Source organism: Eucalyptus grandis, chromosome 11 (genome assembly GCF_016545825.1).
Source record: "Eucalyptus grandis isolate ANBG69807.140 chromosome 11, ASM1654582v1, whole genome shotgun sequence".
NCBI lineage: Eukaryota > Viridiplantae > Streptophyta > Magnoliopsida > Myrtales > Myrtaceae > Eucalyptus > Eucalyptus grandis.
In genome coordinates, this window is record NC_052622.1 from 28460220 (window position 1) to 28475267 (window position 15048).

The following is a 15048-nucleotide window of genomic DNA, read 5'->3' on the forward strand; positions in this document are numbered from 1 at the left end:
TGGCAGAAGTCGTGTGGTAAACATTCAATATATTGAGACACATTCAGTTTGCTCTGCAGAAAAAGTCAAGGAAAGGACGCAAGTTCACTTTTTTTTTTGGGATCAAAGTAACATTTTATTCATTTTCATAGAAACATGAGAGAGATACATTTATAGTTGAGACAAATCCTAAATAGTCAAAACAAAACAAGCTCTAAATAACAAGGTTAGGGGTCACATATTTAAAGAATAGACCAACAACTTTTGAAAATCAAAGTTGATGACCAATCATCCAATTTGTTTATGCGCCTAGATACGATGTCCCCTGAAAATGCTAGTATTACCACTTAGAGGGGGGTAAATAGGTGTAAAAATAAATTAAGCAAATAAATGCAGAATAAATTATATTTTAAGCAAAGTCTAATGAAAAGTGCCACCAGACTTCTGAAGTAAATTCAGACTCAATTAGTGATGGTTTAGAAATTTGATAAGTTTAGAAAAAAAAGATTGTAACAACCAAATCAAAAAGAGTTAAGGGAAGAGAAAATCCTAAACCTACATCCACTTTCCTACGCTGACAGCCTTTTAGTTGTAATTCACTAAGGTATCAATAGAGAAATACAATAATTTGAGTGTAAACACTTAGTAGATGATTTCTTTTTCTCTAACTAAGTCACTCTTCTTATGTTTTTCTCTTTTGAATACAATTTGTAAGTGCTGTCGATGAAGAACAAGTGATTGGAAATGCCTCAAACTTTGGAATTTCAATTTTCACACACAACGTCAAATGGACTGAATGACCTCCTCAAATACTCCTTTACGTCTTTTTAACCGTTGGCATTCCCCAAAGGAATTTCTTCCAATCAATTCATTGGATAAAATCGATTAAGAAAATCATGTAACTGGTTGAAGATTGAGATGAAAATCTAATGATTCTGGTTGCCCATACAATCATAATCTAGGTTTTTTTTTTTTTTTTTTTTTTTTTTTTGATGCTGGAGGAACCGCCTTGGCCAACAGCCGCCACGTAAACCCCCTAGGTGTCGCTAGCGGGGAGACCATCACCCTGGCGCCACGCGTCAATCACCTAATGGCCCACCAGCCTCCCTGCAACTTGCGTTGCAGGGGCTTCGAACTCCCGACCTCTCCCTCAAAGGCCTGAAGCCTACCCAACGGAGCCACCACGGCCGGTGGTTTAGAATCTAGGTTTTCATAAGTAAATGCTTCCCAAAAAGAAACTTGTCTTCAAAATTGATTTCATCAATTCGTGATTAGTTCCATATATATAAGGTAAGTGGGATTCTTTGCTAGAAAGCCAGATATTAAGGATAAATCTTTTTCTTACTGAATCCTTGTCAAAAGATCAATAATCCTGAGTCTGATTTTATCTTCATTTTGGACTTGGTTTCAATCTAGATCTCGTCAGAGTAGAAATGACTTCTGAAGTAATTAGACTTTGACAAAATATATTCCACAATAGAGTACATAAGTCTAGTATTCTTTATAATAAGAAAGTTTTGTTAACTTTGAAACTTGATAGGAGTTTTCTCAACAACCTCCCATTTTCTGATGGTGACAAAACTTTCATGTAGATTCAATCATTATATGAAAATTATCATGCAAAACAATACTTTAACAACACATGATAATTGATAGAGAAAACAGATAATAAACATAATATACACATAATCTATATACAGTCTGCATCCACAAAACATGTCAATTAAAAGTCTACAAACCACACCAAGAAAAGTCAAACACAATCACATGTCAAATATAAGATTCAATCTGCATAATCTCTCCCCATTTTTATCATTAACAAAAATATAAAATCAGTTAAGCATAAAAAGAGGTTGGTTCGAAAAAGGATCAGGGCTGTTTTGGAACACGAATAAGGCGGAAATCCTCTAAGGTCTGCACGGTCTTCTCAAGCTTAGTCAGGCACCGATGATAAATAATCTCAACTTTTGTCAGATTTTGCGATGCATGTTTGTTCAAAGTCCGGACTTGATCATCAAGAGATTGTACATTTCTTATAAGAGACTTTGAGGTAATACCGAGAGCATCATGCAACTTTTGGATTGCAAACTCTATTGCATATTGCTGTGCCTTAATCTCCAAGAAGAGTTCTATTAGCCGAGGATAGTTTAATTCTGGTTCTGTTTGAGCACTAGCTTTAGCAAATTGTACCGGTAGAGTATCCAAAGGTGAAGGAATATCGACTTCAATGTGTGAAATTCGTTGCTCCCCCTAAACATTGACTTCTTTGTGTTGACACTTAGGTGAGACTTCAGGGAAATGAGATGCAAAAATGTCTTGAGTATTTGGAGGAGATTGACTGATTTCATCACTAGCAGTTGATTTCACCTACTCCCCCTATCTTAGTGGCTTCAGTCTAAGAAGTAACTTCTCATTCCTGAACCCCTTCTCTTCCAGCATGGGTTTGTTTACTAGTTCCCATCTCCCCAACACCTTAGCATCAATTCCCCTTATGTCTTCTCATTTCTTATCAGTCTCCTCACGTTCTTTGTTCTCATTGGCATCTCCTTTTGAGTCATCATCCTCACTCTCTTTCACTTCAGTTTCTTCACCATCACTCTCTTCTTCTAGTTCTTTCTCGCTTTCATCCTCTTCTTTTTCCTCAGAATCAACTATTCCTTTAAGATCACGGAAGGCGATAGTAGAGATGGTCTTGTCATCATCATCTTCCTCTTCTTCATCCTAGAGAAGAATATGATGTTTCCTTTTTGATGTTTTTGAGGTAATGCTCTTCCTGTCACGCCTCGATTCTCTGAGCCTGTGCCCATCCCTGCTCGGTCGATATAATAGTGACGTCCCAAGACGCATCGCTGACCCATTTGTTTTAATACACATGTAGATAAATAATTCATAGATAACAATTTAATGGGATAGAAAAGTAGGGCCACAAATTCCCAACCAAAACAAACCTTTTATAAACAAACATGTCTATTTACAATATTGGGTTGTGTACAAAAATATTGGCTCAACAAAAGGGAACTGTCCTATGACCCTCTAGTCAGACACGTTTGCCGATTCTTTGATCTCCACCTTAGACTCTAGGGTTTCCGGTCCTCCACGACCACCATCTAGGGACCTGAAAATGTTATCCTACAACGGGGTGAGACGACGTCTCAGCAAGTTCAGCCCCCTAAGACCTGACTAGGAAGAAAATATGCCCTAAGGCTGCCTAAGCACAATCATAAGTCAGGGGACTTACCTTGGCCTTAGTTTCTTCCTGCAAGTCAGTAAAATTCGAATATCCATTCAATCATTTCAACCAATCAGATCGAACTATCGATCGATCGACTCAGTCGAGTACATGTCATCATGACATTCTCTCGGTCGGCCAAATCAATACTATCTATAAAGTCTGACTACCTTGCGGACAACTTACTCTAAGCTGAAAATAGATAGTAGCTTGCTTCAAAGGCTAAAAAGAAAATAGTATACTACCCTCTCTCTCTATGATGACCTATTGAGCCATTGAGCTGATATAGTATACTAACAATGCTTACCAAAGCTGTGCGAACCTTACTTGCTCACCGAAGCTGTGCAGACCTTAATTGCTCACCAAAACTGTGCGAATCTTAATGCTTAGTGAAGTTGTGCGATACTTAGGGTATACTATCACCCTAAGCTAAGGTATCAAGCTTGCAGGCTGATACAATATACCATTCTAATCAACCAACGATTTCTCAACTTTATCATACCCAATAAAAATACTTGTGTGTGGGTACATGGTCGGCCTTAGCCAAAATACAATAATTTTTACTTTCAAATATCCCACCATTTTCAGCAGTCCTAAAATAGATTTTTGGCACTATAGACCGACGCTCGGCAATTTTCCAATTAATTACTAAAAATAAATAAATTTAGGAATAAATTCCTAAAAAAATATTGGTTTGCAAATTTTTTTTCGAGGATTGAGTCGACATTCCTAAAATGATTTGTGACATAATAGAACTTTCAATTTCTGAAACCGGAATTAAATTCGCGGTTAATTTCACTTTGGCACATTTTTAGCGTGACCTAGGCTACCGGGTAGCTTTCAGAAATTTTTAGTGCAAATGACCCGTGGTTGATTTTCTTTGAGCCACAATAAACCTCTTCGACACATTGACGACTCTCGGTTGTCGTGAAAATCTCGAAGATTCAAATACAGACATAAGGTACCAAAATGATAGAAAAATCAGTCTAGTGTCGGTCGATGGGAGTTTTGTAATTTAGTGGAATCACCCACGTTTAGTCACATATCTCGGTCGAACCAATCTATCCTGATATCTAATCGACTTATATCTATGTTGTAATGACCTCAGCAGATAAACACGGTCGAGTAGTCGATTCCTGGTCGAATCCTCAAGTCTATTGCGTTAATTTCCTTAGCGACTTTCCCAAATAGTCTAGTTATCTCATGAGTGATCAATTATGAGAATAACACTATGAGCGTGTCAATGAAATGCCCGATTTAATTTAATTGAAAACAACATTAAAAATTCGGGATGTCATAATTCTTCCCCTCTTATAAAAAATTTCTTTTTCGAAATTTAAACCATTACAATACTTAAGCAAAAGGAGGGGTTACAATTGTTCATAAACTCTTCGCTCTCCCAGGTTGCTCCTACAGTACCGTGGTGTTGCTAGACCACTTTGACCAACGAGATGGTCTTTGTATGCAGAATTTGCTTTTTTTGATCCACAATCTGTACTGGGCTTTCAACGTATGACACACGGTCGTCCACGTCCAATTCCTTAAAATTAAGCACGTGGGTCGGGTTAGGCTCATACTTCCTCAACATCGACATGTGAAAGATGTCGTGCACTTATGCCAATCTCGGTGGCAATGCAAGACGATACGCTAAGGTCCCAATTCTCTCAAGAATTTCAAATGGACTTATGTACCTCGGACTCAGTTTTCCTTTCTTACCAAAGCGCGAAGTACCCCTCATTGGTGACACTTTCAGAATAACGTGATCACCAACTTGGAATTCCAATGACCTCTAGTGCTTATCTACATTACTCTTTTGTCAACTCTGAGCGGTCTTTAGTTTGCCTCTGATAACTGCAATTGCATTCACTGACTACTGAACCAACTCTGGGTTGGTAATCTTTCTTTCCCCGACTTTATCCCAACACACGGGTGTTCTGCACACTTTGCCATACAACCTTTCAAAAGAAGCCATCTTAATGCTCTGCTGATAACTGCTACGATGAGTTTATGATAAGATGTCCTCTCTAAGCTTTGCATCGTCAGGTACAACCAAACGTCTTCGGAACTTTAGTGTTCCATCCTCAGCAATTTGAAAGTCAGCCTTTCTCTTATCAGTATCTTCTTGTAGAATCTTCTGAACATTTGGATGTATCGGCTAAAGTAGCTTGATTCTGATATGGACATCTGGCTTAATTCTGAGGGTGGCCATAAGATTTGAAAGGTGACCTACCTCAAACTTGAAAACCGAATCTCGAGCTCTCTCGATTAAATTCCACTCTTTATTTAACCAGCAGATGATCGACTAAAGACTTTCGGCTCAAAGTGTCGGCGACCTTGTTCGCCTTTCTAGGGTAATATAGGATATCATCGTTGTAGTCCTTCAAAAGTTCTATCCATCAGCGTTGTCTCATATTCAACTCCTTCTAAGAGAATAGATACTTAAGACTTTGATGGTCGGTGAAGATTTGGAACCTTTCTTCGCACAAATAGTGTCTCCAAATCTTCAAAGCGAAAATAATGGCTACGAGTTCTAAGTCGTGCGTCAAGTAGTTTGGCTCATGAGGCCTCAATTGACGGGAGGCATATGCAACAACCCTACCATGTTACATCAACACGCAACCTAGTCCTCTGAACGACGCATTACTATGGATCTCATATCCTTCAGGACCAGATGGAATCATCAGCATAGGTGCGGTAGTCAGCTTTTGCATTTCTTCTCAGCAACAAATCTTTGCTTAACTTTGCTAATAGATTCCTTCTTCAGAAGTGTCAGGGCTCCAGAGAGATCCTTTAATCTCATCTTTGAGATCATTTTCATTCTAATTTGCATGAGAACAATGGTTCTGGAACGAAGTTGGGATGGCGGTTGAATTTGAAAGTGTTTGAAGAGTCTGGTTACCAATGTTGTGTATGGTAGTTGTCCATTCCCTTTCATAACAGTTCTATACATGTGTCGTAGGATTGTGTGAGAGAGTGAGAAAGCAACACCATTGTAGTTGGCCCGCATCATTTTTGCTTCGAATTTGGAAACATCAATCTTTAAAGCAGCCTTGGGTCTGATGCAGTTGATGACTATCTTGTGCAGCAAGATATTAGAAACAGACATCTGAGAGTAAGTAATGCTCCCTCTAGGAATCTTGTCCCTTACCAGAAACTCGGCGACCTGCTCGTTAGACATATTAATGAGCAAGAATCCACTCCTCTCTACCCCTAGAATGTCAGCCAACAGATTAACATCAACATCAAACACTCTGGCACACACAATAAATTGAACATGAGTGGGATCAAGATAGATAGGTTGGAATAAAAGTACACTGTCAATTCGGGGTAAGCCTCTGATGTTTGCACACCAAGCTATTCCATCTAAAGTTTGGCAAACTTTTCTATCAAGTTTACCTTGATGGAGTTCGGAAAGTCAAAATCCACAGTATGAGGGTTGATGACCCTTTGTTCAGCATCTGAAAGAAAACTTTCTTATGATCTTTTGAACGAAACAACTTCCCTTTTTCTCCAATGATTTCAGCAGCAACACCCATTTTTGGGTGAAAATTTTTGAAAAGGGTTTTTGAAAACCCTTTTAAAAAATTCATAATGCTTAAGAAGTACCTTAGGCCTTTTTACCGAAATAGGAGTTGTTTCCTGAGTAACTTCCTCTTCTGCCGAATGGCGAGGAGAGCTTCGAGGCAAATCATCTCCGATGAGATCAAAATGCATCGGACCTTCAAGGACAAATTGAGGCCCACGACTAGCAATGTGAGAAAATTTCCTCTGATAGGACATTGAAGTAGACTTGGAGGACTTTGATGACATGTTCATATGTGAACGGGTGAGAAATTTTGCAAATGATGTGAGAGAAAATCAAGAGAGGCAAGGGTTTGAGAGTAAGTTTAGGGTTTGAAGATAGTCTGGTTATTGAAAAAAAAGTTGAAGGTTTTAAAGATAACAAAGTACGGCAACCAAACCGTCATAAAAAGAAACTTCTGTTTTTAAAACTTCAAAAATATAACTGCTAATAATTTTTGAAATAAATTCTGAAATATCAGTAGAGATATTACAATTTCCAAAAATATAAAATGCAAGTAATAATTCGAGAATAATCGTACCTGGTCAAGAAGGAAAGATACTTACGCGTCAAAATTTAAAATAAAAATACCTGAGTTTGGAAGGCTTTCAAAAGGATGTATTTACTATATGTTGAGCTGATGAGTTTGCTCATCCAATGTCTTTAGCCAGATGCAAGAGTGATATTTAGCTTTTCACGGATGGACTCGAATAAGCCTTTCTCTAAAGGTTTGGTGAAGATATTTGCTAGTTGATTCTTCGAATCAATTAAACATTGGTTTTGCCATTTTGCACATGGTCTCTTATGAAGTGATGGCTAATTTCAATATGCTTTGCCCTTAAATGAAAAATATGAATTTTAGTAAGATTGATCACACTTGTGTTGTCACATCTGATTTCGGTGCAAGGTTCTTCTATTTCAAAGTCCCTTAGTTGTTGCCTGATCTAGAGAATTTGTGAACAACAACTTCCAAAAGCAGCATATTCTACTTTTACTGATGAGAGTGCCACAATGTTCTGCTTCCTTGAGAACCAGGACACTAACATTTGTCCTAAAAGTTGACATGTTCCTGAAGTACTTTTCCTGTCAACTTTACAACCATCCAGATCAGCATCACAGTAACCAAGTAATGTGAAGTCTCCATCTTTGGATACCACAGACCTAACTTTGGATAAGTCGCAATATATTTGATAATACGTTTGATAGCACTAAGATGAGACTCTCTTGGGTTAGCTTGGAATCTAGCACACATGCACACACTGAATAGAATATCAGGTTGAGAGGCAGTGAGATAAAGAATAGAACCAATCATGCTTATGTTTGTCTTTTGGTCAACTTTCTTTCCACCTTCATCCATGTCAAGTTTTGAAGAACTTGATGTGCGAATCTCAGTCTTCTTGTAGTTTTCCACTCAAACTTCTTGATAACTTCTCTGGCACATTTCTCTTGATAGATGAATGTTCCTTTCTTTGATTGTCTAACTTGCAGACCTAGAAAGAAGGTTAATCCACTTATCATGCTCATTTCGAATTCTTCCTGCATAGACTTTGAGAATTTCTTGCATAAATTTTCGTTAGAAAATCCAAAGATTATATATCATTTACTTATATTTGAACAAGTAGAAAATCATTTTCTTCCTTTTTGATAAACAAGGTTGTATCGACCATTCATTTCTTAAAACCATCGCTTACCAAGAACTTACTCAGTCTCTCATACTAAGCTCGAGGTGCTTGTTTTAGACCATACAACGCCTTCTTTAGTTTATAAACAGGGTCTGGTTTTCTGGAATCTTTAAATCCTGGTGGTTGTTCCATATAGAGTTCTTAAATGAATCCATTTAGAAAAACACTCTTGACATCCATTTGGAATAACTTGAAATTATGAAAACACGCATGTGCAAGCAGTACTCTAATGGCTTTTAACCTGGTTACAGGTACATATGTCTCATCATAGTCTATTCCTTCATCTTGTGTATATCCTTTTACCACAAGCCTTGCTTTGTTCCTAGTTACTTTGCTCTTTTCATCCATCTTGTTTCTAAACACTCACTTTGTTCCAATCACAGATTTCCCTTTTGGTTTTGTATGTTTGTGCTTCTAGTTAGTTACTATTAGGTTTGTCGTTTCCTGCAAGGATTTGCTAATCGTCAGTTTTCTTCAATTCTTTTGACTTTTGTTCTGCTTGACTTTGATCACTAGAAGATTGAAGTCCCTCGGAGGAATCAAACTTTATTAAGTCTGAAACTAGTTCAGATTTTTCAAACTGAGTCTGATCTTGTTGGTTCTAAATACTTTCCTAAAATCCGATGTTCATGGATTCTTCGACAGTTTTTGTATTCTTGTTGAAGACTTTGTAAGCTTTGCTTGAAGTAAAGTAACCAAGAAATATTCCTTCATCCGATCTTTCTTCAAATTTTCCAAGCCGATCATTTCCATTCTTCAAAATAAAACACTTGCAACCAAACACATGAAAATAAGAGATATTTGGCTTCTTCCCTTTATATACTTCATAAGGGGTCTTTTTTAGGATAAGCTTTAAAAATACCTTGTTAATTATATAAGCGGCAGTAGAAACTACTTCTGCCCAAAAACGAGAATTGATTTTACTTTCTATCAGCAGAGTTCTGGCCGTCTCCTATAACAATTTATTTTTCCTTTCCACAATTCCATTTTGTTCTGAGGTATATGGTGAGGAAAAAACATATTGAAGACCTCTCTCGTCATAGAAATTTGCAAAGTTTTGATTTTCAAATTCTCCCCCATGATCAATTCTTATGCTTGAAATGGCATAACCTTTCCCATTTTGAACTTTCTTAGCAAACTTTGAAAAGTATGAGAAGGTTTCATTCTTACTTGCCAAGAAGAAACCCAAGTGAATCTTGAATAATCATTCACAACCACCAAACATTATTTCTTTCCACCAATGCTCTGTGTTCTTGTTGGTCCAAAATGATTCATATGAAGAAGCTGCAAGTTATGATTAGTAGAAACTTGATTTACAAGTTTAAAAGAACTTCTGACCTTGTTTTCCCAAGATACAAGGAGTACATAACTTAGACTTCTAGTACACCATTTTAAGAAGACCTCGTACTAGCTTTTTAGATGAAAGTTTAGCAATTTGTTCCATATTCACATGTCCAAGCTTGCGATGCCAGAGATATGCTTCATCTTGAATTGAAATAAGACATTGAGAACTCTCTGGACTTATGTCTAGAAGATAAATATTGCCATGTCTTTGCCCAGTGAAGGATTGAGATAAGTCTTGACTTACTCCAAAACAAACATCTTCGTGAAAATTGATTCTTAATCATGTATCACATAGTTGGCTTATGCTAAGAAGATTGTAATTCAACCCAGTGAAACATTGTTGATGATTAAACTTCCAATCCTTACTGTTCCATGTCTAATAATTTTTCCTTTGTTGTTCCTACCAAACTAGACATTTCCTCATTTTTGTCTTTCTAGTTTTATGAAACTGCTTGAATTTCCAATCATATGCCTAGAATAGCCACTATCCAAGTACCATTTGCTTTTCCTTTTAATAATGACCTGTAGTAAAAAGGAAATCTCAAACTTTCTTTGGTACCCAAATTTTCTTGGATCCTGACGAGTTAGTTTTACTGACAGCCTTTGTCCAATCCTTCTTAATAGGTCTCCAAACTTTAGGACATTTATTCTCAAAATGTTTAGAGCTGTTACACTTAAAACATTTAAGAGTATTCTGGCCAACATATTTTATAAAAACTTTTTGAAAATGATTTTTATAAGAAGATTTTGGGAGTCTTTGTCTAAGTCTCTCATTCACTTTAGGAAAATTGATCGAAGGAGTACTTTCATTGTTTATACCCAAATAAAAAATGTTAAAATAAGGTGTTTGAGCTGAAAGAAGTTTCTCTAAAGTTTTTGACCCTTTAGAAAACTTTGTAGAAATGTCTGAAATTTCCTTTTTCAAACATTTATTTTCTTTTGAAAGAGAATCGACATTTTCTTTCAAATCATCAAAATCATTTTTCAGACTCTCAAACTTTTCTCTTCAAGAATTATCCTGTTGCCTGAGCTTTGAATTTCCTTTAGTCCGGAAATCCTTTTAAGAGAGGATTTGAGGTTGAGGTAAAGTTCTTAAACTTATCAAATTGATGCAATCAAGTCATTATGTTAAACTTAACTAATGAAAAGTGCCAACATGATATTTTGCTAGTTTCTCTCTTTTACATAGCATTGATGTGGCTAAAACATGAAAGATAAGGTTAAAATGATGTTTTCGTCCAAATTTGATTTTTTCACCCAAATTTTATTTAAATTAGATTAAGAAAAGTTATATTTAGAAAGAAGAAAGAAGGAAGGAAAAAAGCCATGCCGCCGCCGCCACACCACTATTGACCCTACCATCGATGAAAAGGGTTGGTGGTGGTGAGACAATGGCCTCACAGATCACAAGCATGAGCTTGCAAGCCTATAGCTCTAAATTAGATATGGCTGAGGGTCATCAGATCTTGGCTAAGGGTTGATGATGGTGGGGCTATGTCAAGCAAGTGTACTTAAGCCTTACCAGTGGTCGGTGACCATCATTAACTGCAGGTAAGGGCTTGTTGATCCTCACCTAGATGGCCAAGATCAAGCCCTCCTTAAGCCTTGGCTAATGGCTGGTGACCCTTGTTAACTGCAAGTGAGGGCTTGTTGACCCTCACCCAAATGGCCAAGATTAGGCTCTCAACTAAATTGACTGAGCTTGGTAACCCCTGCTGGCCATCGTCCCATGATCATTGCCCTTTCTGACAATAGTAGGGCGATGACAATAAGGGTGCTTGGTTTTCCTCCTTCCTTTTTTTTTTTTTTTAGCTTATTTGTTAATCTAATTAAAATAAAATATAGGTTAAAAAATCATAATTAGATCAAAACTAGTCATTTTCCTTACTTCATGTTTTAACCAAGTTAGCCCCACATAGGAGATAGAAAATAACAAAAAAAAAAGAAAAGAAATGTTAGTATTTTCCATTAGCCAAGTTGGATGAACTTAACGGAATAACTTGATTGCACTTTTTGAAAATTTTAAAACTCAATTGCACTTTCTTGATAAATTTTAGGATTTTCCATGCACTTATCCATTTTTTTTTTTGGCTTTGTACTTTCTTTCTAAGCATATATTTTCTTTTCTATTCAATATTAATTTGTTAATACTCTTACTTCTGAGATAGATATCTTTATATTGTACTCTTTTAGAATCTCATCATACGAATATTTTCAAAGAAACAATATATATGTATTTCAAAATAGAATCTACATATACATTTACTACTATCCTTAAATATTTATACGTATCTAAAGATTTGCTAGTGAGAATGAAAAATAGATAACCCGTGTAAAGCTCGAACTTTAGCATACCACGTGGTTTAACCTAGTATGAGCTTTACCCGCATACACATAGATGTATGTATGTGTGTGTATATATAATTAGGATGTTGGTAAATTTATTACAATCTTGGTAATATATAGACCATATTAATAATATTTAAATAAAGTTAGTAACTACTAATTATTTTTGACATTGGCAAATTAATTATGATGTTGATAACTTACTAACAAGTTTATAAGCAAATTACAAGTCATATCCTTTTACCAACAACATTTGAGAATTACAATCAACTTCGAAAATCTACCTAACACCGAAAAATTTCAGTATTTTGCTCTGTGAAATCCAGGAATTTTGCGTGTTTTCTGTTCATCAGTTGATAAAGGCAACCTTGTCCCTACATCATTAGCAATCTCCACGGTACCTTCTTGTTTGGGACATAAATATTCCATTGCACACTTTACTCATTGACTGTCTCACCTTAGAACAATTAAGTCAATAACCGGTCAAGTGCTCTAAGCCGATACTCACCTCGTGCGTCGTTCAACAGAAGAGGACAAGAGCAGTAATTACCTGTAAAGATCTTTTCCCCTGGCCATGCCTTTGTCTTGCTTATAATCTAATGATAGGTCTTCGAGTTGTTGAGAAAAAACCATTATTAATCTCTCTCCCTCTAACCTTTGGCCATGCATTTATTTATATAGATTAGCTCAGAGGAAACGAAAACGTTATCTTAGCAAAGCGGCACATCAAATTTTTTCCTTTCCTTTCCTTTTATTTTATTTTGTCTCTTTTTGCTTTTTCTTAATTTCAAATTAACAGTAGCTTAGGTCAGCTCCATCGTTTTTTATATGTAGTTATTTGTGTCCTCCGAACTGTCACGAGAAAATCATAAAGAAGGTGAAATTTTTAATTCTCACTTTCCATTTTTAATAAAGGAGATCTATCTTAGTAATGGAATCACATTTATTGGCCATTACTGGATACCCCTGAAGCAGGGATTTCATTTCCTCCCATATTATTAGTTTTATAAATCTCTGTTCCCACGATAACTACGACGGGAAATATGAAAGTACACTTCACATGGAAAACCTCAGCGACGAGGAGAACCTCTGTTTGTCTCCTTCGATAATCCACCCATTTTTCTTCTAGTATAGGCAAGGGATAGTGACCCTTTTCCTCTTCTCCTTCATTAATTCAACCTCAATCACTCAAACCTTCAATTTACATTTCTGCTCTTCAGATTCTATTGTGCAAATTGCTTTCATCCCCTCTTGCGATGAGGAGCGTGGTGACTTGCTACAGCGAACACGCCATCAAAGTATCAGACTCCTACTGTTCTGGGCCTTCAAACCAGTCCTATTTGTCCCCAGTTTCGGTCCCCTCGATGCCAAATGCGGTCACTTGCATCTACAAATCGAAGCTCTCCAATCAGAGGCGTCTCGTGATCACCATCACATGGTGCAACAATTTCTTGGGCCAAGGCCTCACCATAAGCATCGCGGACGACAAATCTTCTCCTCCCAAGGGTAGTGCGAACTCCTGGCAATTGCAGAAGAGGAAAGGCGCGAAAAGTTTCCAATCTGGGAATTCGAGGATTGAAGTTTTCTGGGATCTCCTCTCTGCTCAGTTCGATAGCGGGCCAGAGCCAGTCAACGGATTTTATGTTGCTGTTTTGGTTGACTCGGAATTGGGTCTGCTTCTTGGGGATATGAATGAAGAACTGGATGTGATCAGATTGAGAACAGGGTTACCCAACGCAAAATTCTCATCGGTTTCTCGGAATGTGCATTTCTCGGGCAATTCACCCTATTCGGCAAAGGCCCAGTTCAGCAGTTCGGGCATAAGCCATGACATTCTGATTGAGTACGCTCATGAGCAAGATTCGCGGAATCCGGTGTTGTCCGTGATGGTGGACAAGAAGAAAATTTTCCAGGTGAAGAGATTGAGGTGGAACTTTCGGGGGAACCAAACGCTTTACGTGGACGGGGTGTTGGTGGACATGATGTGGGATGCGCATGACTGGTTTTTCGACCCGAGATATGGGTATGCAGTGTTCATGTTCAGGACTAGGAGCGGATTGGACAACAGGTTGTGGTTGGAAGAGAAGAACTTAGATATGCAGAAAGAGTGGGACAATATCGGGTTCTGCCTTCTGATCTGTGCTTGTAAGAGTCCTAATTAAGCGATTCTTCACCGTCTTTTCTTCTGTTCTTTAGTTGGGTTTGGTCCTGATTGCACTTTTGCTTTGTCATTTTGGCATTTTTATTTTGTGGAAAAAAGGAAAAAGATGGATGGTGGATGGTGATCTACTGGATATAGCAGTACATAGCTGGAGATGTAAATTTGTGCTTCAAATTGTACATGGAAAACTTCAGTTGAATATATTCTGACATTGTCCGTGCGAACGCCATTGTCTCCTGAGGGGATGGAATGAAAAGAGAGAAAAGAAAGAAAGATTTCCTAAACTGTGATCCCTTGATCCCTTTCTTCTGGATTGTGAAGGTGACCATGTGCTGATAATTGGGCTGAATACTTTTTGAAAGATAAATAAATGAATATTACTCTCAGAAAGGCTTTCAGAAAGGGAAAAGAAAAAGCTTTTCTGCTGATATCGCAAGAAAATGTTGATCACTTCTGCGCATGCATCATCGTTAGCGCGATGAAGTTGGAAAAAGGGAATTTCCCGGGACCAAAAGAGCAGCTCGCAGGTTATTGCAACTTCCGATGATTGAAGGGGCAGTTACGAACAAGAATGAGAAATTACATACATTTTCAAAATATTTGGGATTTTACTAATTTTATTTTGATTTTATGGACTTTTTTGCTCATTTTTTTTTTCTTTTCATTTTCTTGTGGCGTTTGAAATTTGATTTTTTTCTTTAAAGGATTTTGTGAAAAGCAACTAAAATACTTTGACTGTTCCCGT

General features: G+C 37.2%; 1 protein-coding gene across 1 annotated transcript; it reads left to right on the forward strand.

Annotated features, from left to right (window-relative positions):
- The first annotated feature begins 13191 nt into the window (after window positions 1-13191).
- Window positions 13192-14496, forward strand: LOC104425670. The gene has a single exon (XM_010038427.3). The coding sequence runs from the start codon at window positions 13399-13401 to the stop codon at window positions 14302-14304; it is 906 nt and encodes a 301-aa protein (XP_010036729.1). The 5' UTR covers window positions 13192-13398; the 3' UTR covers window positions 14305-14496.
- The last annotated feature ends 552 nt before the right edge of the window (window positions 14497-15048 follow it).